Below are 21,658 nucleotides of genomic sequence, written 5' to 3'. Positions count from 1 at the left end.
TCTTGGAGGCTTGATTTTAAGTTGGTACATTCTGGTGCCCCTAAGGTTTGGGGGGCCCTGGGCAAAAAAGTCATTTGGGGCCCCTTAAAGGAATGAAAGCAAGTCAGGCATAAAATTTCACTTGATTCTTTACATGAAACTGCAATGGAAATACAATTGTATCGTAATACATTCATTGTGGTCAATTTTTAATACAACTGGAGTGGAGAATATTATGAGTTTGTGGGTGCTAGACATCCCTAATTTCCTGGGTCTAGTAGCTGTTAGAATTTAATTACAGTGGTACCTCGGGTTACATACGCTTCAGGTTACAGACTTCGCTAACCCAGAAATAGTACCTTGGGTTAAGAACTTTGCCTCAGGATGAGAACAGAAATTATGCAGCGGCGGCACAGCAGCAGCGGGAGTCCCCATTAGCTAAAGTGGTGCTTCAGTTTAAGAACAGTTTCAGGTTAAGAGCGGACCTCCGGAACAAATTAAGTACTTAACCTGAGGCACCACTGTAAAGCTAGGGTGTTAAAACTACATGCCAGACCCATATGGAGTTGTGTAAGAGATACTTCTAATTCCCCTAGAATTAGCAAGTGTCCAAAGCTAATTAAGCCAGGCTATTCTCCTGTGTTGAGGTGGTAGCATGGTGGATGAGCCATTAATACGACAAAGGATCAAAAGGTGCTTGGTGTGAGATGGCAAATGAGTGGGACCTTTCCCCCAACAGATAAAGCCACAACTTGGAGTAGCAGTGTTAGGAGTTATGTGACCAGGAGAAGTGAAGTAGCTGGCAGGGCATGATGTCTGATGTCTGTTTGGATCCAAGGCTGCATCTATGGGAGAAGCAAGACCCTCTTGGAGTGTTAATGCTGTGAACCCCTCCATCGTAGGCTCAGTTTGTATATATGTATAAATATACTATATATCATAAAGACACCACAGTCTCTTATGTGCCTCATTCCCAAAATGAAACATGGACCCTGAACAAAGCACCTGGAACCCCTGGAATTTTGCACTGCTCAGAAATTGGGGTGGTGTGCAACACAAGTGTCAGAAGTCGGGATTCGTGTTTTCTAGAAGAGGGCCCCTGAGTGAGGTATGCCTGAATCAAAATGGAGGGAGACTGTGTGCAAGAATACATTATCTAACACTACATTGTAAATACACAGATACAAGTCATAAACAAAAAGAAACAAATTGTTGTGTCGAGGAAACCCTAAAAATCTAAAAAAATATATAAGCTTATTATATAATATCATGGTAGGAGGAACATATGGTGGTTGGATGATAGTCAGATCACTGATAAATAATGGTATAATGATTGATCATTTAAAAGTCAGTTCTCTCGTACCCTGTTTAATGAAATGAACTGTTTTGAGCCTCCTTGGAAGCAAAGTCCTCAATCAATTCACTGAAATTCCAGCCTCTCCCAAGTTTATGTTCAACTGAAATCCGTGCTAATCCTGCTGAGAATGACTGATCATAAAGGAGGCAAGCAGGATTTTGTACAAGACTTGGGGGCTCCCTAAAGTGTGGGGTGCTGGGCAGTTGCCAAACACCCCACCAAGCCGCCACTGTTAGTTCCATCCATCTGCTGACATGTTGATCTACTCTGGCTATCAGGAAAGCAGGCAAGTCCTTTTGGGTTTGCGCTTGCGTTTCTTCTTCTTCATGGTACTCAAGGCTGCTCTGGAAGCCTCTGTGAAGATGTCGATGATGTTCTCATGGAAACGAGCTGAGCACTCAAGGTAGGCAACTGCATGGAGATTCCGGGCCAAAGTCTCTCCCTATAAAGGTGTGTGCGGTGGGGGAAAGAGGAGAAGAAGAGAATGTCATACTACTACTACTACTACTACTACTACTACTACTACTAATACTATTATTACTACTACTACTACTACTACTACTAATAATAATAATAATAAATTTATATTTATACCTCAGCCACTCTGGGTGGCTCCCAACAGAATATTATTATTATTACTATGATAAAACATCAAACATTAAAAACTTCCCTAAATAGGGCTGCCTTAAGATGTCTTCTAAAAGTCAGATAGTTGCTTTCCCCCTTGACATCTGATGGGAGAGCATTCCACAGGGCAGGTGTCACTACCCAGAAGGCCCTCTGCCTGGTTCCCTGTAGCTTCACTTCTCGCATTGAAGGAACTGCCAAAAGGCCCTCAGAGCTGGACCTCAGTGTCTGGGCTGAACAATGCAGGTGGAGATGCTCCTTCAGGTATACTGGGCCGAGGCCATTTAGGGCTTTAAAGGTCAGCGCCAACACTTTGAACTGTACGTCATAGATCTTGTTAGGGAACGGGAGGAGAGCGAAGACCCTACCAAAAGGAAAATAAGGGGTGGTCCATGACATTTTACTTCCTGAAACAGAAAATCCACACTGAATCCCAGAGTAAGAAATTTTCTGCCCTTTCGTGGCAAGACAAAAGCCGGTGCCTGGATTTGACCATCTCAGTGGTGGGGCTGCTCCTGCTCAATAAACTTCTATTAGGAAGAAATTCCTTTGCATTGCAAACAAACACATACTTTTCAACTAATATTTGATTGCCACTCCCCATTACCAGCACCTGGCAAGGATGGGGCTCTGGCAAGAATGGCCATATGGGCAGAAGTAAAAACAACAACATGTCTGCTGTGTTCCAGAGACATGTCTGTGGGATTCATATTGTTTAGTGTGGAAGTCCATCGGTGCTGACTCTTGCCCGTGTGAGGCTGGTGCAGAGGAGCAATCTGCTGATTGTATTACCTTCTGATATGTGATGGGCTCCAGATGGTCCTGATGCAACCTCCTTAGCAGAACCTTGTCCTTTCTTAGGTCTGTCTTGCATCCAACAAGCAGGAGGGGAATCCCTCTGCAGAAATGGTTCACTTCAGGGTACCACTAAAAGGGGACACACACACACACACACACACACACACAGAGAGAGAGAGAGAGAGAGAGAGAGAGAGAGAGAGAGAGAGAGAGAGTAACATGGTGGTGAGGGGCTGGATCCTGATATATAAATGAGCAGAGAAATAAATAGAGGTATTTCTGAAGAACCACAACTTAAAATGTTTGTTCACTATATTAATGAAAATGAGTCGTTTCCTTAAAAAAGGCACCCACATCTGCTAAATGCTGCCTTTCCTATTTACTACTTCCCCTCTTTCAATGCTTCAGGAATGCTGTAGTGACCCTCTCTGGTAATGTTTGTGTGTGTGCATGCCAACTTGGCATACCAATTTGATTATACCACACACACACACACAAAAATTGTGTGCTTGATCGATGCTAGGGTACAACTGGATGCCATTTTGAATCAAGATGGTGGACTGGAGCTTTCAAGACAACACTGATTTTTTGGGTATCTTAGAATTCCTGAGCGATGTTGGGTGCAAATCTGCAGATTATATCTACATTGATCTGTCATATCACATTATTCTTATATCACCTAGTCCATAGACTCCAGAGGCAGCTATTCTTACCGAGTTCATAGATAGCCTTGACTTAGTTACTGCATAGCCTTTTTTTACCTTTGTGAGGATGTTATTGAAGCTGGCAGGGCTGGTGACATCATAGCACATGATAACTGCATGAGCCCCATTATAGGAGAGGGGGCGGAGCCTGTCGTAATCGTCCTGCCCTAGGTGGAGTGGAGACAAAGTTGTACGCATTGCTTTCACCTCTATAGCGCAATATGCAAATGCTCCTGGCCGAGGACAAATGCTTTTTAATAAATATCCCCCTTCCATGTTGCATTTCACTGTCTAAAATATTAACAACTATACTGGTGTAATTTGGAAAAAAATATATGGGTGAAATCGCACTAAATGCTTGGGCCGTGTTCTGAACTGCACATCCTCTATGACTGGGTTCTGCTTAGAGAAGGAGCCAGGTGGTTAGAAACAGTCCAAGGATAAATGCCTAAAGCACAACTCACCCACCGTCCCTTTCTCTAAGGAACGTGTAAATGTGCAGTGGGGTGGTGTTGGTGGTATAAAGCCAAGACTGCTTTTGCTAGCAGTGTGAGGTGTTCACTGCTCAGTGCAAAGCATAAATGTTGTGAAACTTGAAGGTTACATGCTATAGCATGGTGAGCTAGCATGGTGAGCTCGCATGGCAAAGTGCTAGTGGATCTCTCTGTCAATTTGTATCTTTGAAATGTTTATTTCTAAGACCAGAATAATTGTATTTTATAGTAGATTAGTTCATGATGTACCAGCATCAGTTAACGTAGCTAGCATGTTTACGCTTGTCTTGTGCCATGAGACAATAAACACTTTATACAGTGGTACCTCAGGTATGTAACGCTTCGGGTTACATACACTTCAGGTTACAGACTCCACTAACCCAGAAATAGTGCTTCAGGTTAAGAACTTTGCTTCAGGATGAGAACAGAAATCATGCTCCGGCGGCGCAGCGGCAGCAGGAGGCCCCATTAGCTAAAGTGGTGCTTTACGCTAAGAACAGTTTCAGGTTAAGTACAGACCTCTGGAATAAATTGCCGTATTTTTCGCTCTATAACACGCACCTGACCATAACACGCATGTAGTTTTTAGAGGAGGAAAATCCGTAGGCATGCCACCCGTAGGCATTCCCTCCATAATACGCACAAACATTTCCCCTTACTTTCTAGGAGGAAAAAAGTGAGTGTTATGGTGCAAAAAATACGGTAAGCACTTAACCTGAGGTACCACTGTACTTGAACTGAACTGAGTGAGAAAGGAGTTGTCTTAACTGGGAACTCTGGACATGGCGGTCTGCTGGAAAGCAGGAAGACTCTGCATGTTGTGCTGGAAGAATCTGCTGGAGCTGCGCATACTCTGCCGATCACACTAGTCAAAGTGTGGTGTTGTATCAACAACAGATGGTTGGACCCGAGACTAACAGGTTATGAGCCAACTGGCTTCTACAAGTTCATCAGGCTAGACCTTTTTTAATCAGAGGATTTCAATTCAGCCTTTCTACTGCAAGATTGCATGGTTAGCATGGAGACAGGTTCCTACTGAAAATGAAATTTTAAATGGAATGTTTGAGCCATTAACATCTGATTAATTTATACTTAAGCAAGCCAAAAAATGCCACCACTTGCATTTCCTTATTGCTGCATTGCATTCTAACTTGTTAATCTTATCATCCTTATCACTTAAAAGATACCTTCATAATAAGAACATGTGCCTGAGGGCAGGGAGTGGAGTGAGGGAGGCTTTCCCTTTTGTCTTCCCTCAGAAACCTGTCTCAGATAACCCAGTTAAGCACTATCAGGGCCCTGCTTGGCCACTCTGGAAATTCAGAAATTTTAAAATATGACTTCTAACAGAACAGATTTCCAGTATTCACAGGAAAGCTCTCTTCCTCATATTGGGGCTGTGTACGCACTATACTTTAAAGCACAGCCGAAGCACATTCTTTCTTTCAAAAAGTTTCAGCCGCTGTAGTTTACCCCTCGCAGAACTACAATTTCCAGCAGCTCTAAACCAACTACAATACTGTACCTAGAATTCTTTGAGGGGTGGGGAATGTGCTTTCAATTAACAGGAGAGGTATTGTGTGTGCAAATTTGGTTGGGCTGCCACCTACTGGAAGGAAACATTTCCACACCCTTATAGCTTGGGGGGATTTAATCACAAACCAGGATCCAGTCATATACAGTACAGTATCAGCACATTCAGGTTGTGCAGTTACAGCTGATTGGGAGCTCTTGCTCAAGAAACCAACTTCCCCAAAAGATTGACATTTTTGCGAGAAGAAAAGTGATTGGAAAATGCACTGGAAAGTTGGGGGGTGACACCTGCTTTGATGCCATGTCATTTAACCTCCCTACAAAGGAATCAGAACTGGTTGGCGTCCATCTGCTTTGGGAGAAAATGGAGGGTTGAAGGCTCCTTAAATAGCCAAGGTCATCTAACCTCCCTGCAACAAATCAGGAAAATGCTCAGTAAGATTTCCATGAAGCTGTACCATGAAAATATGGACTTTTGGAAGTAAGTATATAAATAAGCCCTCCAAATATTAGGATACATTTTATTTACATGTTTAAGTTCAACTTCTGTTCTTTCTACTTTACATTAAAAAATAGAGAATTTCTTTTGAAGAAATATTCCACATACTGTATTCTTTAACCAGAGTTTTCATCCTTATTTTCCCAATGCAGTTTCCACCTAAGTGAGTAATATTTACTACCTGTGTGACATTTTGGGGAAGGGGGTTCCACCCAAGCATTTTAACAATCTATTGATACTGCCTCTTTGAACAAAAATCTCTGTCAGGGAGGTTGTAGCATCTGTAACACCCCACTCAAGTTTAATTTAGGTTTAGTTTGTTTGATGTATGTATTGCAATACAAACAACCAAATTGTATTGTTGTATGTTATGTTCACTCTATGTTATGTTCATATTTAATGTGTATTGGGGGTTGTGGGGTTGTGTTATGTTGTAAATAAAATTCCAGTAAAAATTTAAAATATTAAAAAATGATGTATGTATTGCTTCATACAACCAAAAGGAGTCTCATCAGCAGCACAGAAAATGTAGCGTATGATCATGTAAAATAATGCAAATATACTGAAAGCGGGGATTTTCCTGCTGATATGACTGGCGCTCCTATTAAAGCCCTGGCCAATCACTGGAACAGCCAAATGGCTTGGGCTGTTGACACAAGTGCTTCACAGAGCTCGCTTGGCTCCTTGGTATGCTCCTAAGTAGGGGTCAGGGCTTATGCCCCCTGCCCCCCTGGCTAGCCTGTGGTAAGGAATGTACTATTGTAAAAGGGAAAGCACATTTTGATATAATTGTATAGTTTTTATTTTTTATTTTTAAAAAAGCCAGACAGTACCTGTGGGGTATCGAACTGCTGTTAAGCAATTGGTGAATCTGCAAAGATTGCTCCGAAGTAACCACTAGGCTAAGATGGCCCATATAATTGTATAGTTGACATAGCGTAATCAATTGTCCTTATGAAAGTGCAACCCTACTTTCCAACTGACAGATCTCAGTGGCCACAATGAATATGCAGAAATCTGTGTCACACCTAGCTTTCTTCTGGTTGATGATGCCTCTACGACTTGACAGCACACCCATTCTCAGCATGACGCACATACCTGCTGTATCCCAGAGACTGATATTCACTTGCTTGTCGTTGATGTGGAAGGGGGCTGAATATTTCTCAAATACTGTTGGGATGTAAACCTAGAAGAAGAGGAAGGTGAGAAAGAGATGTTTTTGCCTTGTCTGTGAGAAAGGATCGTTTTGTATTCTATTTCCATTCCAACATTTTTTCTTCAAGATACTATCGTGCTTCCCTTTCCTCAACATTTTGCTCAAATGAGCCTTTGGTCAATGTCAGGAGCAGATGGCCTGGTGGGGCACTGCCACTCACCTGACCTCTGGCCAGCCACATTGTTGCTGCTCACTGGGAGGTACAGGGGTGAGGCTGGTGCAGTGCAAATGCGCTGGCAGGAGCACGAGATTGTCTCTGCTTCTGTGTTTGCACCACACTGACCTCACCCCTCCCTTTCTACTTCCCAGTAAGCAGCATGAAAAGTCTGGCGGTCAGGTGAGCACAAACACCCCACCCCACCCCACCCCACCCCACCATCTGCTACTGATCCATGTACTGTGTTTGCTGCCAGGTGGGTTTACCTTTTGAGAACACCAGAGGTGACTGCTCCATTAGGAAGAATGTGGCAGTGACCCATCACCCTGTCTTCTCTCAGTCAGTTCCCACCTGCCTCCCACCTGTGCTTACAAACAGCCATCGGGGAGGACCTGCTTATCAGATTCCTCCTCCTTAGCCTCAGGGTTGCTCAGGTGCAACTCAGCAAAGAGGAGGATGGGGGCAGAACTAGAATCAGTCGGGTCTCCCTGTCCTTGATTCTGGCTCCTGCCTGCTGCTCAACCACCGCTAGTGGGCACCACTGGAGAATGCACACCAGATAAATTCTTCTTTTGTATAGCAACAGTATTGGCAGCTAAATAAATGGTGTTTTTTTTGTGAAAGGAAGTTTGGTGACACTGACCAGTAGTACTCTTAGTCACAGCTTGAGTTTTCCCTACTGAACTTGTTCCAGAGAAGTACCAAGGGTCCCATTACCCACAACTCCAAGGAGATGGTGAGAGAAGCTTGCTTACCTTGATTTTGTTGGTAGAATTTACCATGTTAGATCAGGGTTGGGGAAACTCAGGCCTGAGACCAAAGTTAACAGCCCCAGCCTCTCTATCTGCCCCTTAGGACTCTTCCCAGGCCATACATAAATGTATAAAACTAATAAATTTAATTAATTAAACACACCCTTTCCCCAGACCCCACCCTGTTCACCAGTCCCACTTTCCTTGGGTAGTTTTGCCAGACTGGAATGTGTCATTAAGCCCTGATGATGCCTTTTCCTTGCCTGGGTGGTTGACAGAGAGGGATGGGTGAGTGTAGCCTCCTGCACAAAGCTAGTATTTACATTAATTGCTCCACCCACAATTGCCTCTGGCCCTGCCCATTTCTGTCATGTGGTGTCATGGACTGGTTGGAAGCAGAGGAGTGGTGGGAGGCTCCAGCTGGGGAACCCCCAAGGGAATTCCCAAAGGAAGAAGGCTCAGAGCCAGGGATTTGGTGTTGGGATGATGATTAGTGGTCAGAGGGAGAAGAGGGAGCAGACTGGAAGGAGGAGGTGCCAGAAGTTGAAGTGGTAACAGGCTTTAGTGAGCAGGAAGAGGCCGTGGCAGAGAGCAGTCTAGAGGCAGAAGTGGAGGCAGGAGGGGAGGGGAGGCAAGAGGCAGAGTGGAGGCAGGCTGCTGAAGAAGCTGGGGGTCTCCCCCTCCTGTTGCGACAATCTCCCCTCCGCCCCGGACTTCCAGAACCCACAGAGGCATGAAGAGGGTGGAGCAATGAGAGACAAGACAAATGAGCTTCAGATAGCTTGGGAATGAACCTGGGGAGGAGGAGCCTTAAAGAGTGGTGTGAAGGCAGGGACCTTTAGTCCTCGCAACTGCCTCATTGGGGCAAGACCTACTGGGAAGGGTAGCTGTGCTCACTAGCGCTGAGCCATTTTTCTTTGAATAAAGGCTTCACTGACATCTTGTGAGTCATTGCTGACCTGACCCTGATACCCACTCTTACATGTGGCCCCTGGAAGGTTACCTAAAATGGTAAAGGGATGCAGGTGGTGCTGTAGCCTAAACCACTGAGCCTCTTGGACTTGCGGTTCGAATCCCTGTGATGGGGTGAGCTCCCGTTGCTCTGTCCCGGCTCCTGCCAACCTTGCAGTTCGAAAGCACACCAGTGCAAGTAGATAAATGGGTACCGCTATGGCGGGAAGGTAAATGGTATTTCCATGTGCTCTGGTTTCTGTCCATGTCCCGTTCTGCCAGAAGCAGTTTAGTCATGCTGGCCACATGACCTGGAAAACTGTCTGTGGACCTACGCTGGCTCCCTTGACCTGAAAGCGAGATGAGCGCCGCAACTCCATAGTCACCTTTGACTGGACTTAACCGTCCAGGGGTCCTTTACCTTACCTGGAATGGAATGTAACCCTTGAGTTGAAAAAGGTTTCCCCACCACCCCTATCTTAGAGGTTCCCAGAACGATAACCTCAGGGCAGTAAAAACAGCAACAACCCAAACCCACTTTGAAGGTTGGACAGAATGCATGGACAGTTTGCCTTGGACAGGATATAGTATGGAAAATCACAAGCATATTATTGGTGGTAGCAATCCTTTGGATAGACAGGGCTTACCTTGGGGAAGTCTCCTTTTGCAAAGACCATGAGCAGCGATGTCTTTCCGCAGCCACCATCTCCTACGACAACAACTTTGATCTCAGGGATTCCTGGAGTCTCCCGGTTGGCACCTAACTGGTCTGGAGTCTCTAAGCCTCTTTGCATCTCTACCAGCCCCCAGGGCTCTACAAAGGGGTATCTTTTGCAACGATCCAAGAAAACGGCAGATGAGATAACTTCTTTTCTCCGACAGTTGTAACTTCTTTTCTCCGACAGGGCTCTTCCACGCCGAGATCTGCAGGTTGACTCTTTTCTTTGCCGTAGATTTAAAAATCAAGGCTCACAGCACAAGGTCAGTGGGAGAGAGTGGCCAAGGGTGAATGTGGAACAGCAGGTGTGGCTGGAATGTGAAAGGATTGGTTGGCAGAGGGTGGAGATTGTAAACAGGGACACTTTCCCAGAAGCATCCACCCTCAGGGGTGATGACGAATAGAATGGAAGATAGGGAAATTCACATATCGGCAAAGCGCTTTTCAAACAGTTCACAAAGCAAGGAAGATGGGGGCATCACCCATGTATCGATTAAACACTGTTAAATCCTGTTCATGCCCATATCTTACATACATTCAGTTGTGTACCATCACATTTGATCCTTGTTCTGATGCCAGTGTAAAAATGCATGCATACTCCACTATGGACACACAAACACAAACAGTGCATGTGCAAATTTATATTTCTATTTCCCTAGGAGGGAACTTACTTTGGCAGGCTGGGGAGCAGTTAAATACACAGAGGAGACCTATGAAGGACTCTACGGAAATGGTGCTGTGTCCATTTCCAAAGAGCTCATTCCTCTGTATGATGAAGACTGTGGCCAGATAAGATTGGCTTCTGGTTTATACCTGCTCAGCCCTTGCCTACTACTTTGAGTTGAATGTGAATGAACTGCTTTGTTCAAATTAATGGGCCATTAACCACTCACCTCCCCTGCTCTTTGTTGCTGTCAAGCAGTGTTCTCTTTCTCTCTAAGCACAGAGGCTCTGATCCTCCAACCTCTTCCCTTGAAGAAATGGAATAAAATAATGCTCTGTTTAAAAGTCACAGCCAAAGGGTGATCACCAACTAAGTCATATTCAGAGTAGACCCACTGAAATCAACGCACATCAGTTCCTTGAGCCTGTTGATTTTAGTGGCGCTCTTCTGACTGGGAGTAGCACAGAATATCACCAGGGTTTCACAGGGAAGGAGGACTTCAAAAGAAAAGGCCATCAGTCAGATTGCACCCTACTTTCCATCCATAAGAAGCTTGACAAAGGTAAAGCTTTGTAAATTGACACCTGTCTATGAACACAATTACTTAATTCACTGATGAAATAAGGGTTGCTGAATGTGGGCTTCTATAGCAGGGGTCAGCAAACTTACTGCGCCTCAGTCCGGTGTCTCCAGCGCCGATCATGCGGCGGGCTGGAGGGTGGGGGAGCGCGTGCCCATACACGTGCACACATGCTATTTCCGGTGCACTTCTGGGTTGGAGGTGCACCAGAAATAACACTTGCACATGCACAAATAATGCTTGTGCATGCGCACAAGCTATTTCTGGTGCTCCTCCAACCCAGAAGTGGGCAGCCGCGCAGCGCTGCGCCGGTAAGAGCAGGCGGCAGCAGCGGATGGCAGGGGCTGCTGCGGGCCGGATAAACGAGTCCCTTGGGCCTTATCCGGCCCGCGGACCTTAGTTTGGGGACCCCTGTTCTATAGCTTTATAGGTGCATGGAAATAGTTGGTGAAATTTGGCCTTTGCTGCAATTCTTCAAATCATAGGTATTCTTTGAAGACTAGAACAACAAGAGAGACATTTTTACTGACCCTTGAATACCAGCTTAAGTGTGCAGAAATGCAGCTGAGGAAGCTCCCTCCATTCATATCCATGGCAGATATACCTTCACTTGCTATGATGCTGTGTGTCAGACTGTTAAGTGTGCACGCAAGGGGGGGGGAGGAATTAAAATAACAGCATGGTACTCCTAAGGGGTGGGCAAAATAGGCTCGTGACCACAGCACATCCACTTGATATACATTTGAACCCCCTCCCCTTTGATTAGGTTCTCCACACCTTTTCCGTCATAGCCAATGGTCAGGGATGGATGGTCTGCCCAGAAACAATATTTCTTATGCAGTTATGTATTCACTGGGAGGACAGATTATTCAGAATCAAGAAGGGTTGCCACACTGGGGCAGAGAGATGTTGCACTTCCCTTTGAAGTTACAGTTTGAGATAGCAGCAGATCCTGCCGATGGAGCTTCTCTTGCCTTGATCCTCCACCAGTTTTTTTGTCCACCCTCCTCCCTTGCCTTAAGTGGGACAGAATAGGAATGCAGCACGTAGGAGAGGAATATGATCGAGGGGAACAATGGCGAACCTGGACAATCTTGCAGCCTCTAGCCTTTGAAACAGCAACACAATATCTCCTGGTTGCAACTTGCCAAGCATAAAATCGATTCATACCAGTAGTTCCTTTATAGTCACCCGAAACAATCAGGACAACCAAAGTCCAAGGTAGAATGTGCAATGACTCACACTAGCTCAGTGTAACTTATCTGATACTAAGACTATGAGTCCTGCCCAGCCACCACATATTGAACGGCAAGACCAATATTTCCTCTCTACTCATCAGCTTCAGAATGGGGAGAATACTAAGCTGCTCTTCAGAGTGGCAAATGAAACCTTCAGTTGAATGGCTGTGCACTCTGGAGACATTGAGGCAACACAGTCCTAAAAAGTTTTATTCATAGCTCCCAACCGAGCTGAAGATCCTTAAGAGATTCTTTCTCTGGGATGTTGCTGCCATCATGTGGTCATAAAATTCCTTGTGCTTTTTGTTATCTTGTTATCTAAAGTCCGTAAGTTAAACCATCTGATGTTGAAAGGGCTAGTAATTTTTTGTTTCTGTAACTTTCAAATATTCATATTTTATATGTAATAAAATAATTAAAATTTAGCAAAATAATGTTACTACCCCCACTCCCAATACTAATAATTCTTTTTAGGGACTGTGAACATAACAACTCAAATTTGTTTTGTATGTATGTTTAATTTTTATTCAGTTGTATTTCCTTCCTTTTTTCTTATCTGTTATTGAAGTGTATGTGCTTTCTAGAATAGAATAGAATAGAATAGAATAGAATAGAATAGAATAGAATAGAATAGAATAAAGCCCTTAACAGCTTCGGACCAGTTTACTTCAGAGTGAGTTTCCTTCTTTTGGCTAATATGGACTTAAAGGGAGGTTAAGACCACATTCTAGTCCATTGGGTGGGGTTGATTTCATAGCCTATGTGATGCTCACATTGTTCTTAGATTGCGTCATGCGGCGTTGCGGGATTTTGGAGCAGTACTTTGTATATTGTGGATACCATCCCTTTGCCGTGTCCCTCTGCTGTCAGGAGAAGTTTTTCCGAAGGTGGTCAAGGGCCTAGTGGCTGCTGATTTTACTACTGGATTGTTTAAGAAGGCGTGTAGTTGATGGTGTGTTAGCCAAGACATTTGGGTGTCCCTAATTTGTCTTGTATTTCTTGTGTTGGTGTGGGTTTGTTGTTTTTGTAGAAGTCTTTTAGACAATAGTTTCCTGGTACCCTCCTACCTCTCTCTCTTGGTGTCGGCAGTGGCCGTGGCTGTGGCAGTAAACTGGTGCTTGGCTGTGTGGGGACGACTCCTTTTTGCTTTTTGCTTTCTGTTTTCTGTTTGGTTCCAGAGGCCTCGGAGCTCTGCTGGGCTGTCAGTGGGGTGCTCCCGGTCCCAGCGCACTCAAGGCCACCGGAGGGGAGCTAGGGACTCCCCACAGCCTCCCTGGTTGTTGTGTTGGGCACCCCTGTTCCCCCCCGAATTGCGGTGGTAGCAGCGTTGGCAGTGTGGGGACCAGCCAGCCAATGCTGTTGGTGCAGGTCGTCCTCAGGAGCTCTGTGCAGCTGTGGCGTTGGCCATCTTGCCTCGCTGGAAGTCCCCTTGTCTCTTCAGGTTGTGTTTTCTACAGATCTGTTACATCATGTAAGCCACTTTGAAGAGTTCTGCTCATAAAAGTTGTCCATACATATTTTTAGATAAACAAAATAAAGGCTCTGCAGCAATAAATACGATCACATTTAAAGTGCTTCAACTGGTGTACCTGACGAACACAGATTTTCCCCTGGACACTGTATAAAACAGAGCCACATGATGGCAGCAAAGGCTTGAGCATGACTGATTTCATCAGAGCTCTAGGTATACTATGGGGATCCAGACGTCTCTCCTGAGGGCAACACTTCTGCTGCGGAGGTATCCCATTTTCTCAGCAGTGAAATTGCAATATTTTCAGGACTATGAGCACTCTGCCATTATTATTTATTATTTATTGAATTTATATACCGTCCTATACCCGGAGGTCTCAGGGTGGTTCACAGAATAAAATCAAAATATAAAACCACAAAATACATAATTAAAATAAAAACAACAACCCAATAACACACACCCCAAACCACATTTTAAAAGGGCATAGGATCCTCACAACATTTAAAGTAAGACAAGTAACAAACCTGGACAGGAGCCACTCGTTGGAAAGACCATGACCTCTGAAATGTTCGCAGCAATATTTACTGGCAACCAAATTGGTCAGGTGCCTTTCTGATACAAAGACAAAAATAGTTTTGAAATAAGAGTGGGAAGGGAAATGCCATAATCCCATGCCCTTGCACAAGAAAAGCTGAACACTGTTACCTGCAGAAACTATGCAAATTAAAATACTTAAAAATACTCCAGGAAGTAATAATGAAGGCATTCCAGGAAGTAGTTTATTGGCAGATAGATACATAGATGGACAGATAGAGAATCTCTGCAGTGACCTCGGTGGCTTTTGGTCCCATTTATTACCAGATGCTTCTGGACAATCTATGTGGGCAAGAGTGGCAGGCAGTGAAATTTTTCATAGGGGAACAGTTAGGGCCAGAGGTGCCAGCTTGCGATGGCTGTTGGGAAGGGGGCCAACATCATGTGCATGATCATTGTGCCTCCCTCCCGAAGCCAGGCACAAGCTTCCAGGGCTCCTTCCCAAAGCCAGACTTGTAGGTGCCTCTTCACACTGCCCCACAGGGCCCTGGGAAGCCCCCCCTGGCCAGCCCCTGAGGCACCATTTGCCTGAGGAGCTTGTAGCCAGGGCTGCTGCAACAAACAGCTGTGCAAGCCTTTGGGAGGCAGAGATGCAAGGAGGGAAGGAAAGAGGGACAGAAGCCAGTGTTGCCCACGGCACCCCTGACCATTGTTCAAGACACCCCACTGATTTAGGGGATTAGCCTAGTCCTCCTGGTCCACTGGCCGCACGCCACTGGTGGGCAGATTTTCAGTGGTCCTACTCCTATTTCACAGAGCTGTCTTACGAGATTTCGCCTTTCTTTCTGTCAGAGTGTTCCAACTTGTAACCTCCCTTTCTTGCTTGATGTGAAACTGCTTGGAGAGGGAATGCGGGGGTTGGTGTGTGGTGTTGTTTTTATTCTGACAACACCCAGTTCCAATTTTCATTTTCTTCATAAGTAACCCCAGATGAATCAACAAGCCCACACCTCCCCTATTTCTTTCTAGACACAGATTGTTCAAACGGTCTCAGTCCCCAAACCAGGCAGGAAATCTGTTTGGAATGGGTCCAGAAAGCCTAATTTAGAAATGTCTAGAAGTAATCAGTCACTGCTCACTGTTAGAGGATTTGTTATGGGTTAATCTGTCAATCTTCGTTTCTCTCAATTTCTCATTTTTCCTATTCAGTTTTCCACATTCTCACATGTGAATTTTTTTTAAAATCCTCATGAATATTCATTTGCATTTTAGTGCAAACTAAATATACACATTTGCATGAAATTCTGCCTAACACACACAATTTTGCAAAGCAATTTCCTGCGATATAAAACATCCCTGCATGTTATTTTCATGTATATATGCATTTCTATGCACACTTCACCCCAGTAAATGCATTTTTGTACACATTACTTCACGAGAAGAAAGAGAGTAAGTAGGCAAAGGCTGGTTGTTAAAAAGTAATATGTGGGGGTTGGGATCCCACTGCAGATATATAATGGCAGAGGCACAAGAAACTAATGCTGGTTAAAATCATTCTGATCTGCACTGACAGATGAAGGCGGGGCAAGGGGAGCGGTCCACCCAAGCTTCCATCCCGGGGCGGTGACATCGCAGCCACCCTTGCCCCCACCACCCAGACGCTAGGTGCTTGGCGCGCACCCCCGGGATGCTTGGCGCTTGCCACGCATGCCCCGGCACTGCTGATCTGCTCTTTATTTAACAACATTGATATACTGCTTGAATGTAACAAAACGTATAAGCAGTTTGCATGAAATATCAAAATTACAAATAAAACAATTAAAAAGCAGTAACTAACAAAGGCTGCCATCCTGTACTCACTTACATGTAAATAACCCGCATTAGACTCAATGTGTCTTAATTCTGAATAGACAGGTATAGACTCACACTGTAACTAACTCTTATTTTAAGAGCCAAATTACACAGTGCAATCAGTACACTTTTAATAAGGTGTGTGTAACTGGCCACTTCCAGCAACAATGTGGCTCAAAACTAGAATGTCTCCAGATCAGGGCCCCATGTTGGTCTCATGCTGAACCCCCTAATCGCTCCCCAAAGAGACATTTACTGTGACAAGCATTTTCAGGGGCAAATAGTAGGAACTTAGGCAAGGATTTTCAGTAGGAAACTGGTCCAGCTCCCTTAGATCAGGAGTGCATTCTGAGTGGGAGTTCTGCAGATCCCTTTCCTCTCAAAATACAAGTGTCTGGTTTAAAGTTTGCTAGAAGTGCTTTAGCCCAAAGTACTTTTGCCCAAAGTGCTTCACTCTTCCATGCCAGGTGAATCAACAGCACTTTGCCAGTTGACCTGTAAAAGGCGGGCGCCACCAAGGAACAGAAAGTCATAAAGGTGAGCACTATCCAATAATTTAAAAGATGGGAGGAGAACATAGAGATATTGAAATGCAACATTTTATCTGTGATCTCATTTCAATTTTTCCAGGTGAATGAAGTTGCTTCTTGAGAAAATGACTAGTGTGAGAGTACCCAGAGTCTCCAGATGACACATCAAGTTATAACGTCAAGCCTTGCTCAAGAGGGACTTGTTGAATTGCCATGCCCATCATAGAAAGCATTTGAAAAGTGGATGCCTTTAAGAGCCAGAGCAACAATCCGTGCCGCCTTAATTAAAGAAAATCTTTCTCAAGCACATTCTGCTGGAGGAGGTTATAGCGACTACAAGAAATAGATCTGCTCACAGCCAGCTAGTGGATCTAAAAAATGTTTTTTGCTGCCATATTGAGGAAAAACAGAAGAGAGGAACAGGGCTTTTTTCAGCTGGAACTCTTCGGAATTTAGTTCTGGCACTACTCAGATGGGCACCATTGGCATTATATGAGAACAAGGGAGACATTCACGGTGAGTTTCAGCACCTCTTTTTCGAGAAAAAAAAGCATTGGTTAAAATACATGCTTTCTGAGAGACAGTGTGGTGTAGTGGTTAAGAGCGGTGGACTCGTAATCTGGTGAACTGGGTTCGATTCCCCGCTCCTCCACATGCAGCTCCACATGTGACCTTGGGCTAGTCACACTTCTCTGAAGTCTCTCAACCTCACTCACCTCACAGAGTGTTTGTTGTGGGGGAGGAAGAGAAAAGGAGATTGTTAGCCGCTTTGAGACTCCTTAGGGTAGTGATAAAGCGGGATATCAAATCCAAACTCTTCTTCTAAAAAAAAAAGAAAAAAGACATGCTTTCTCTGTCCTGGGGATGGGGGAAATGGAGCTTTTAAGTGAGGACCTGTGCCTGGAAAGCATGGGGCAAAAGGTAAGTGTGGATAAGCCCACCATGTGCTGATGCTTTGTTTTTAAGGCTCATGCAGTGGTTGTTACAATGAAATTGCCACCAACAAATCCAGAGTTTGCATGGATCTATATTCCATGGGTTCATTCTGCTGGGCTTTGGAGTGACAGGAGAGTATCATTGCTGCTTTATTCTGAGATGTGAGAAATAATTTTGTTCTGGTTGAAGTATTGCTGTGAACCAAGGTGTTTTATTTTTTAAAAAGTTTGCTTGTATATTTTATTCAGTTATGCATCTAATATTGTATATGGCACTGTGACCTGCTTGGCAACCTTTGGGTAAAAGACGGGTTACAAATACCACAAATCTGTCAATGCATAAATTGCCAATGGGAGTGGAGTGCAGCCTGAGTTACTTACTGATGTGCTTCCATCTTCTCTGTGCTTGCAGGTGAAAAGGGACAGGAGGGAAGAAGAAGAAGAAGAAGAAGAAGAAGAAGAAGAAGAAGAAGAAGAAGAAGAAGAAGAAGAAGAAGTAGTTGTAGTAGTAGATCTGCCAGCCCCAGCAAAGCCTTTGTGATGGCTAACACAACACAGGCACATTTGCTTATTCACAGCATTCAGACACAAACCTGTGATATTGGATACAAATGCTCTGTGCACAATTTAACAGATGACATCATCTATTGCCTCAGTCTGCGTCTTTGGCCTGCTGGGGAATGGGATTGTCCTTTGGTTTCTCCGACTAGACATCAGGAAGAATCCACTCTTCGTTTACATCCTCAGCTTAGCAGCGGCTGACTTTTTCTTTCTCTTTTTGCGCCTGTTTATCACATCTTTCTTTTTTGCACAGTATTTTGCCACCCACATCCTTCAGTGGTGTGAGCTGATGACCATATTGAGCAAGATGGAAGTGTCCTCATTCAGCAGCAGCATGTATTTCCTCACTGCTATCAGTGTTGAGCGGTGTCTCTGTGTGCTGTGCCCATTCTGGTACCACTCCTTCCGCCCTGCGTGGTTGTCTAGTGCTGTGGCGACCGTGCTGTGGTCTGCTGACATCCTGCTGTTTGGGCTGGACATTTGTTCTTTAAGTCACAAAACAGTATGTGACGAAATGCAGCAAAAGATCTCTCTTGTCAACCTCGCTTTCTTAACCCCTATCATGATTCTGTCTAGCCTGACTCTGTTCATAAAGGTCAGGTTTTGTTTTCTGCAGCATCCGACAGGACACCTCTGTAAAACTATCTTGCTCACAGTTCTTGTGTTTGTTGTTTTCGGTGTTCCCCTCAATGTGCACCACATAGCCCCTTATGATGAACTCTCCAGTGTTTTTTACATGCTTGCCTGTATCAATAGCAGTATCAACCCTGCCATTTATTTCCTGGTAGGTTTCTGTAGAAAGAGATGGTTCAGGGAGCCTCTCCAGTTCATCATTCAGAGGTCCCTAAGTGAGGAGAAAGAGGCCGAGGAGGAAAGGAATGTCTGCTGCAGTACTGATAGAGACATAGCAAACAGCCAAGTCAAAACCCCTAAGGCTAGTGTAGCCAGTGTGAAGCCCGTGGGCATAACTGGGCCAGTGATGACCTCCCCAGATGCTTGTGAAATCTCTGTGTTCTCCTCACAGCTTTAAAAAGTATATACAGTGGTACCTCGGGTTACAGAAGCTTCAGATTACAGACGCTTCAGGTTACAGACTCCGCTAACTCAGAAATAGTACCTTGGGTTAAGAACTTTACCTCAGGATGAGAGCAGAAATTGCGTGGCGGCACGGCAGCAACGGGAGGCCCCATTAGCAAAAGTGATGCCTCAGGTTAAGAATGGACCTCCAGAATGAATTAAGTACATAACCAGAGGTACCACTGTAGAGACATGGAAGGAAATGAGAAAGGCATCACTCTTCACCCTTCCTCTCTCAACTCTGAACTTTTCAGCCCCCATCATTCAGCCCAGACACTGAGTCCCAGCTTCGAGAGTCTTCTGGCGATTCCCTCACTGTGAGAAGTGAGGTTATAGGGAACCAGGCAGAGGGCCTTCTTGGTAGTGGTGTCTGCCCTGTGGAATGTCCTCCCATCAGATGTCAAGGAAATAAACAACAATTTGACTTTTAGAAGACACATGAAGGCAGCCCTGTTTAGGGAAGTTTTTAATGTTGAATGTCTCATTGTGCTTTTAATATTCTGTTGGGAGCCACCCAGAGTGGCTGGGGAAACCCAGACAGTAATAATAATAATAATTCTAGGCTGAGACTGAGACCATAGCTGCCACTCCTAACCTTAAAAAGTACATTGAGGTACAGAACACCATCCATCTCCGATTGTTGAGGGTGACAGGTGATGTGGCAAGTTCTCACACGACACACAAGCTGTTTCAGAATCAATGAGAGAAATGGTAGAAGGAACAAGCCAAGGGGACTTGATTCTCCTCACCTCAAGATCAAAAATAACTCACTACTGGTCAGGGGCATTGGGACAAACTAGAAGAGGGATGCCATGAGTTCCTGAAACCAATCCTAGCATGAGAAGGAAACAGTCCCCTGGTGGCACATGACAAACCTTGCAGCTCTTCTTCCAAAATGACTGCACTCAAACATGGTCCTTGGGTAACATCTGCACCAAAAAGGCTGCTCAATGAGGAGGGTCTTGCCTTCCACCCCTCCCAAGGAACCACTAGAGGTAGTGGGACAAGCACCAGTTGCTTTCTTGTGCCATCAAAAGTGATGAAAAGTATCCTTCCTATTCTTCTTGCCAACTTAATGGACACCACCAGAGACTTTTCCATAGCCAGCAGAAGAAGATCAAAGAGGCAGCTATGGCAGGCATGGATGGCAGCAGGAGAATGTGAGGGACACAGAATGAGTTTTGCAGGGATGGGTGAGGCCTTTAAAAGGCCCACTTGTGAGAGTACAGGGCTATTTTGCCCTATGATTTCATAAGGGGCCTGAGGAAGGATTGGCCAAGGAATGCCTTAAACTTGGTTACAGCCTCTGCCTGACTGGAATCTCTCTCCTGGTCACCCAGTGAGACCCTGGTAGCTTGGCTTGCACCATACCAGGGTTCAGCACAGGATAATTCCCAAGGAGAGGGGCTGGGTGTTTCCCCAACCCCGATGGAGTGCTATTCCATCAGCAGGGGGTGACTGGAATGACAAAATGATCCTTGCCCTATTTCCATGCCAAGCCTGCTTTCCACTGTAGTCAATAAAGATTTGGCCTGTGTTCACCCAACATCTATGTCCTGTGTCAGTTATTTCACCAGTCTCGCAGGACCGCAGCTTGCACCTGCCTGGGTATTATTATTACTATTATTAAAATTTGCATAGCGCCCTATACCCACAGGTCTCAGGGTGGTTCACACCATAAAACCACACCATGAAACCACAAAATACATTTTAGTATATGTGCTGTCGAAGCGAGCACTAATCACAAAATACATAATAAAAATAAATACAAGAACAACCCAACAATCAATGCACATACATTTTAATAAAATATACAAGAGATCTTCATTTTATTGAGCTGTCAGAATAGGGAATTTAAGACGACTTGCTCCTGTCTTAAACCCTCCCCCCAAACTCAGAGAAAACGCTTGGAAAACTGGTGATCCTTTGGATTCTAAAAATTTGCCACAATCTGTGTGTGAAATGTCTTGAAAATGGACTTGATCTGAAATGGAACTGTCTATTTTGAAACCTGGTGTGAATTTGAATTTAAAACTAGAATGTGTTCTTGGAAAGCAAGCTGATGATTCATGCATGCCTCCTCCCAATTTAAAAAGAAAAAGAAGAATTTCATCGTGCAGTAAGATGTGGTGGATTGGTTTGGTGTCCTTGCCTTAACTGGAAGTTGAGTTCATAATTTCTTTTTGTTGTGCTAGCATTAACTGGCATCTTGCTTATTAACAATGTGAAAACAAGGTGGATTTCAAAATATTTTGATAATGTAACTGAATATAACAACCATGTCGATGTGTTAGATTTAGATCAAGTTCTGTATGGGAAGAATCAAAACTATTTGCATCTCAAAAAGAGTGAGAAGGACAAAAGCCAGGGCGGAGAGTTGAGAGTTTGCTTCCCAAACCAACACTGGATACAGAAGACATAAGAATTTGGAC

The 21,658-nt window shown here is 44.6% G+C and overlaps 2 protein-coding genes across 2 annotated transcripts; one reads left to right on the top strand and one right to left on the bottom strand.

Annotated features, from left to right (window-relative positions):
- Positions 1–1,281: 1,281 nt before the first annotated feature.
- Positions 1,282–9,942, bottom strand: RHOD (ras homolog family member D). Its single transcript, XM_053399293.1, has 5 exons — positions 9,715–9,942; positions 7,090–7,177; positions 3,523–3,632; positions 2,756–2,890; positions 1,282–1,778 (listed from the first exon to the last, which is right to left on the bottom strand). The coding sequence occupies exons 1-5, from the start codon at positions 9,859–9,861 to the stop codon at positions 1,611–1,613; spliced, it is 648 nt and encodes a 215-aa protein (XP_053255268.1). The 5' UTR covers positions 9,862–9,942; the 3' UTR covers positions 1,282–1,610.
- An 8,186-nt stretch (positions 9,943–18,128) lies between these two features.
- On the top strand, positions 18,129–19,179 carry LOC128406287 (mas-related G-protein coupled receptor member X1-like). The gene is made up of 2 exons (XM_053373961.1): positions 18,129–18,523; positions 18,854–19,179. Exons 1-2 carry the CDS (start codon positions 18,223–18,225, stop codon positions 19,177–19,179), a joined length of 627 nt encoding a protein of 208 aa, XP_053229936.1. The 5' UTR covers positions 18,129–18,222.
- The last annotated feature ends 2,479 nt before the right edge of the window (positions 19,180–21,658 follow it).

This window comes from Podarcis raffonei, chromosome 1 (genome assembly GCF_027172205.1).
Source record: "Podarcis raffonei isolate rPodRaf1 chromosome 1, rPodRaf1.pri, whole genome shotgun sequence".
In the NCBI taxonomy this organism is placed as follows: Eukaryota; Metazoa; Chordata; class Lepidosauria; order Squamata; family Lacertidae; genus Podarcis; species Podarcis raffonei.
This window is presented reverse-complemented; position numbering and strand designations above follow the sequence as displayed.

Coding starts and splice junctions, on each gene's coding strand:
- RHOD (XM_053399293.1), bottom strand. CDS start 9,861: ATGCAAAGAGGCTTAGAGACTCCAGACCAGTTAGGTGCCAACCGGGAG. Junction 7,178..9,714: donor CAAAAGGAGACTTCCCCAAG/GTAAGCCCTGTC, acceptor CTCTTCTTCTAG/GTTTACATCCCAACAGTATT. Junction 1,779..2,755: donor AGCCCATCACATATCAGAAG/GTAATACAATCA, acceptor ACACCTTTATAG/GGAGAGACTTTGGCCCGGAA.
- LOC128406287 (XM_053373961.1), top strand. CDS start 18,223: ATGACATCATCTATTGCCTCAGTCTGCGTCTTTGGCCTGCTGGGGAAT. Junction 18,524..18,853: donor CAGTGTTGAGCGGTGTCTCT/GTGTGCTGTGCC, acceptor TGCACCACATAG/CCCCTTATGATGAACTCTCC.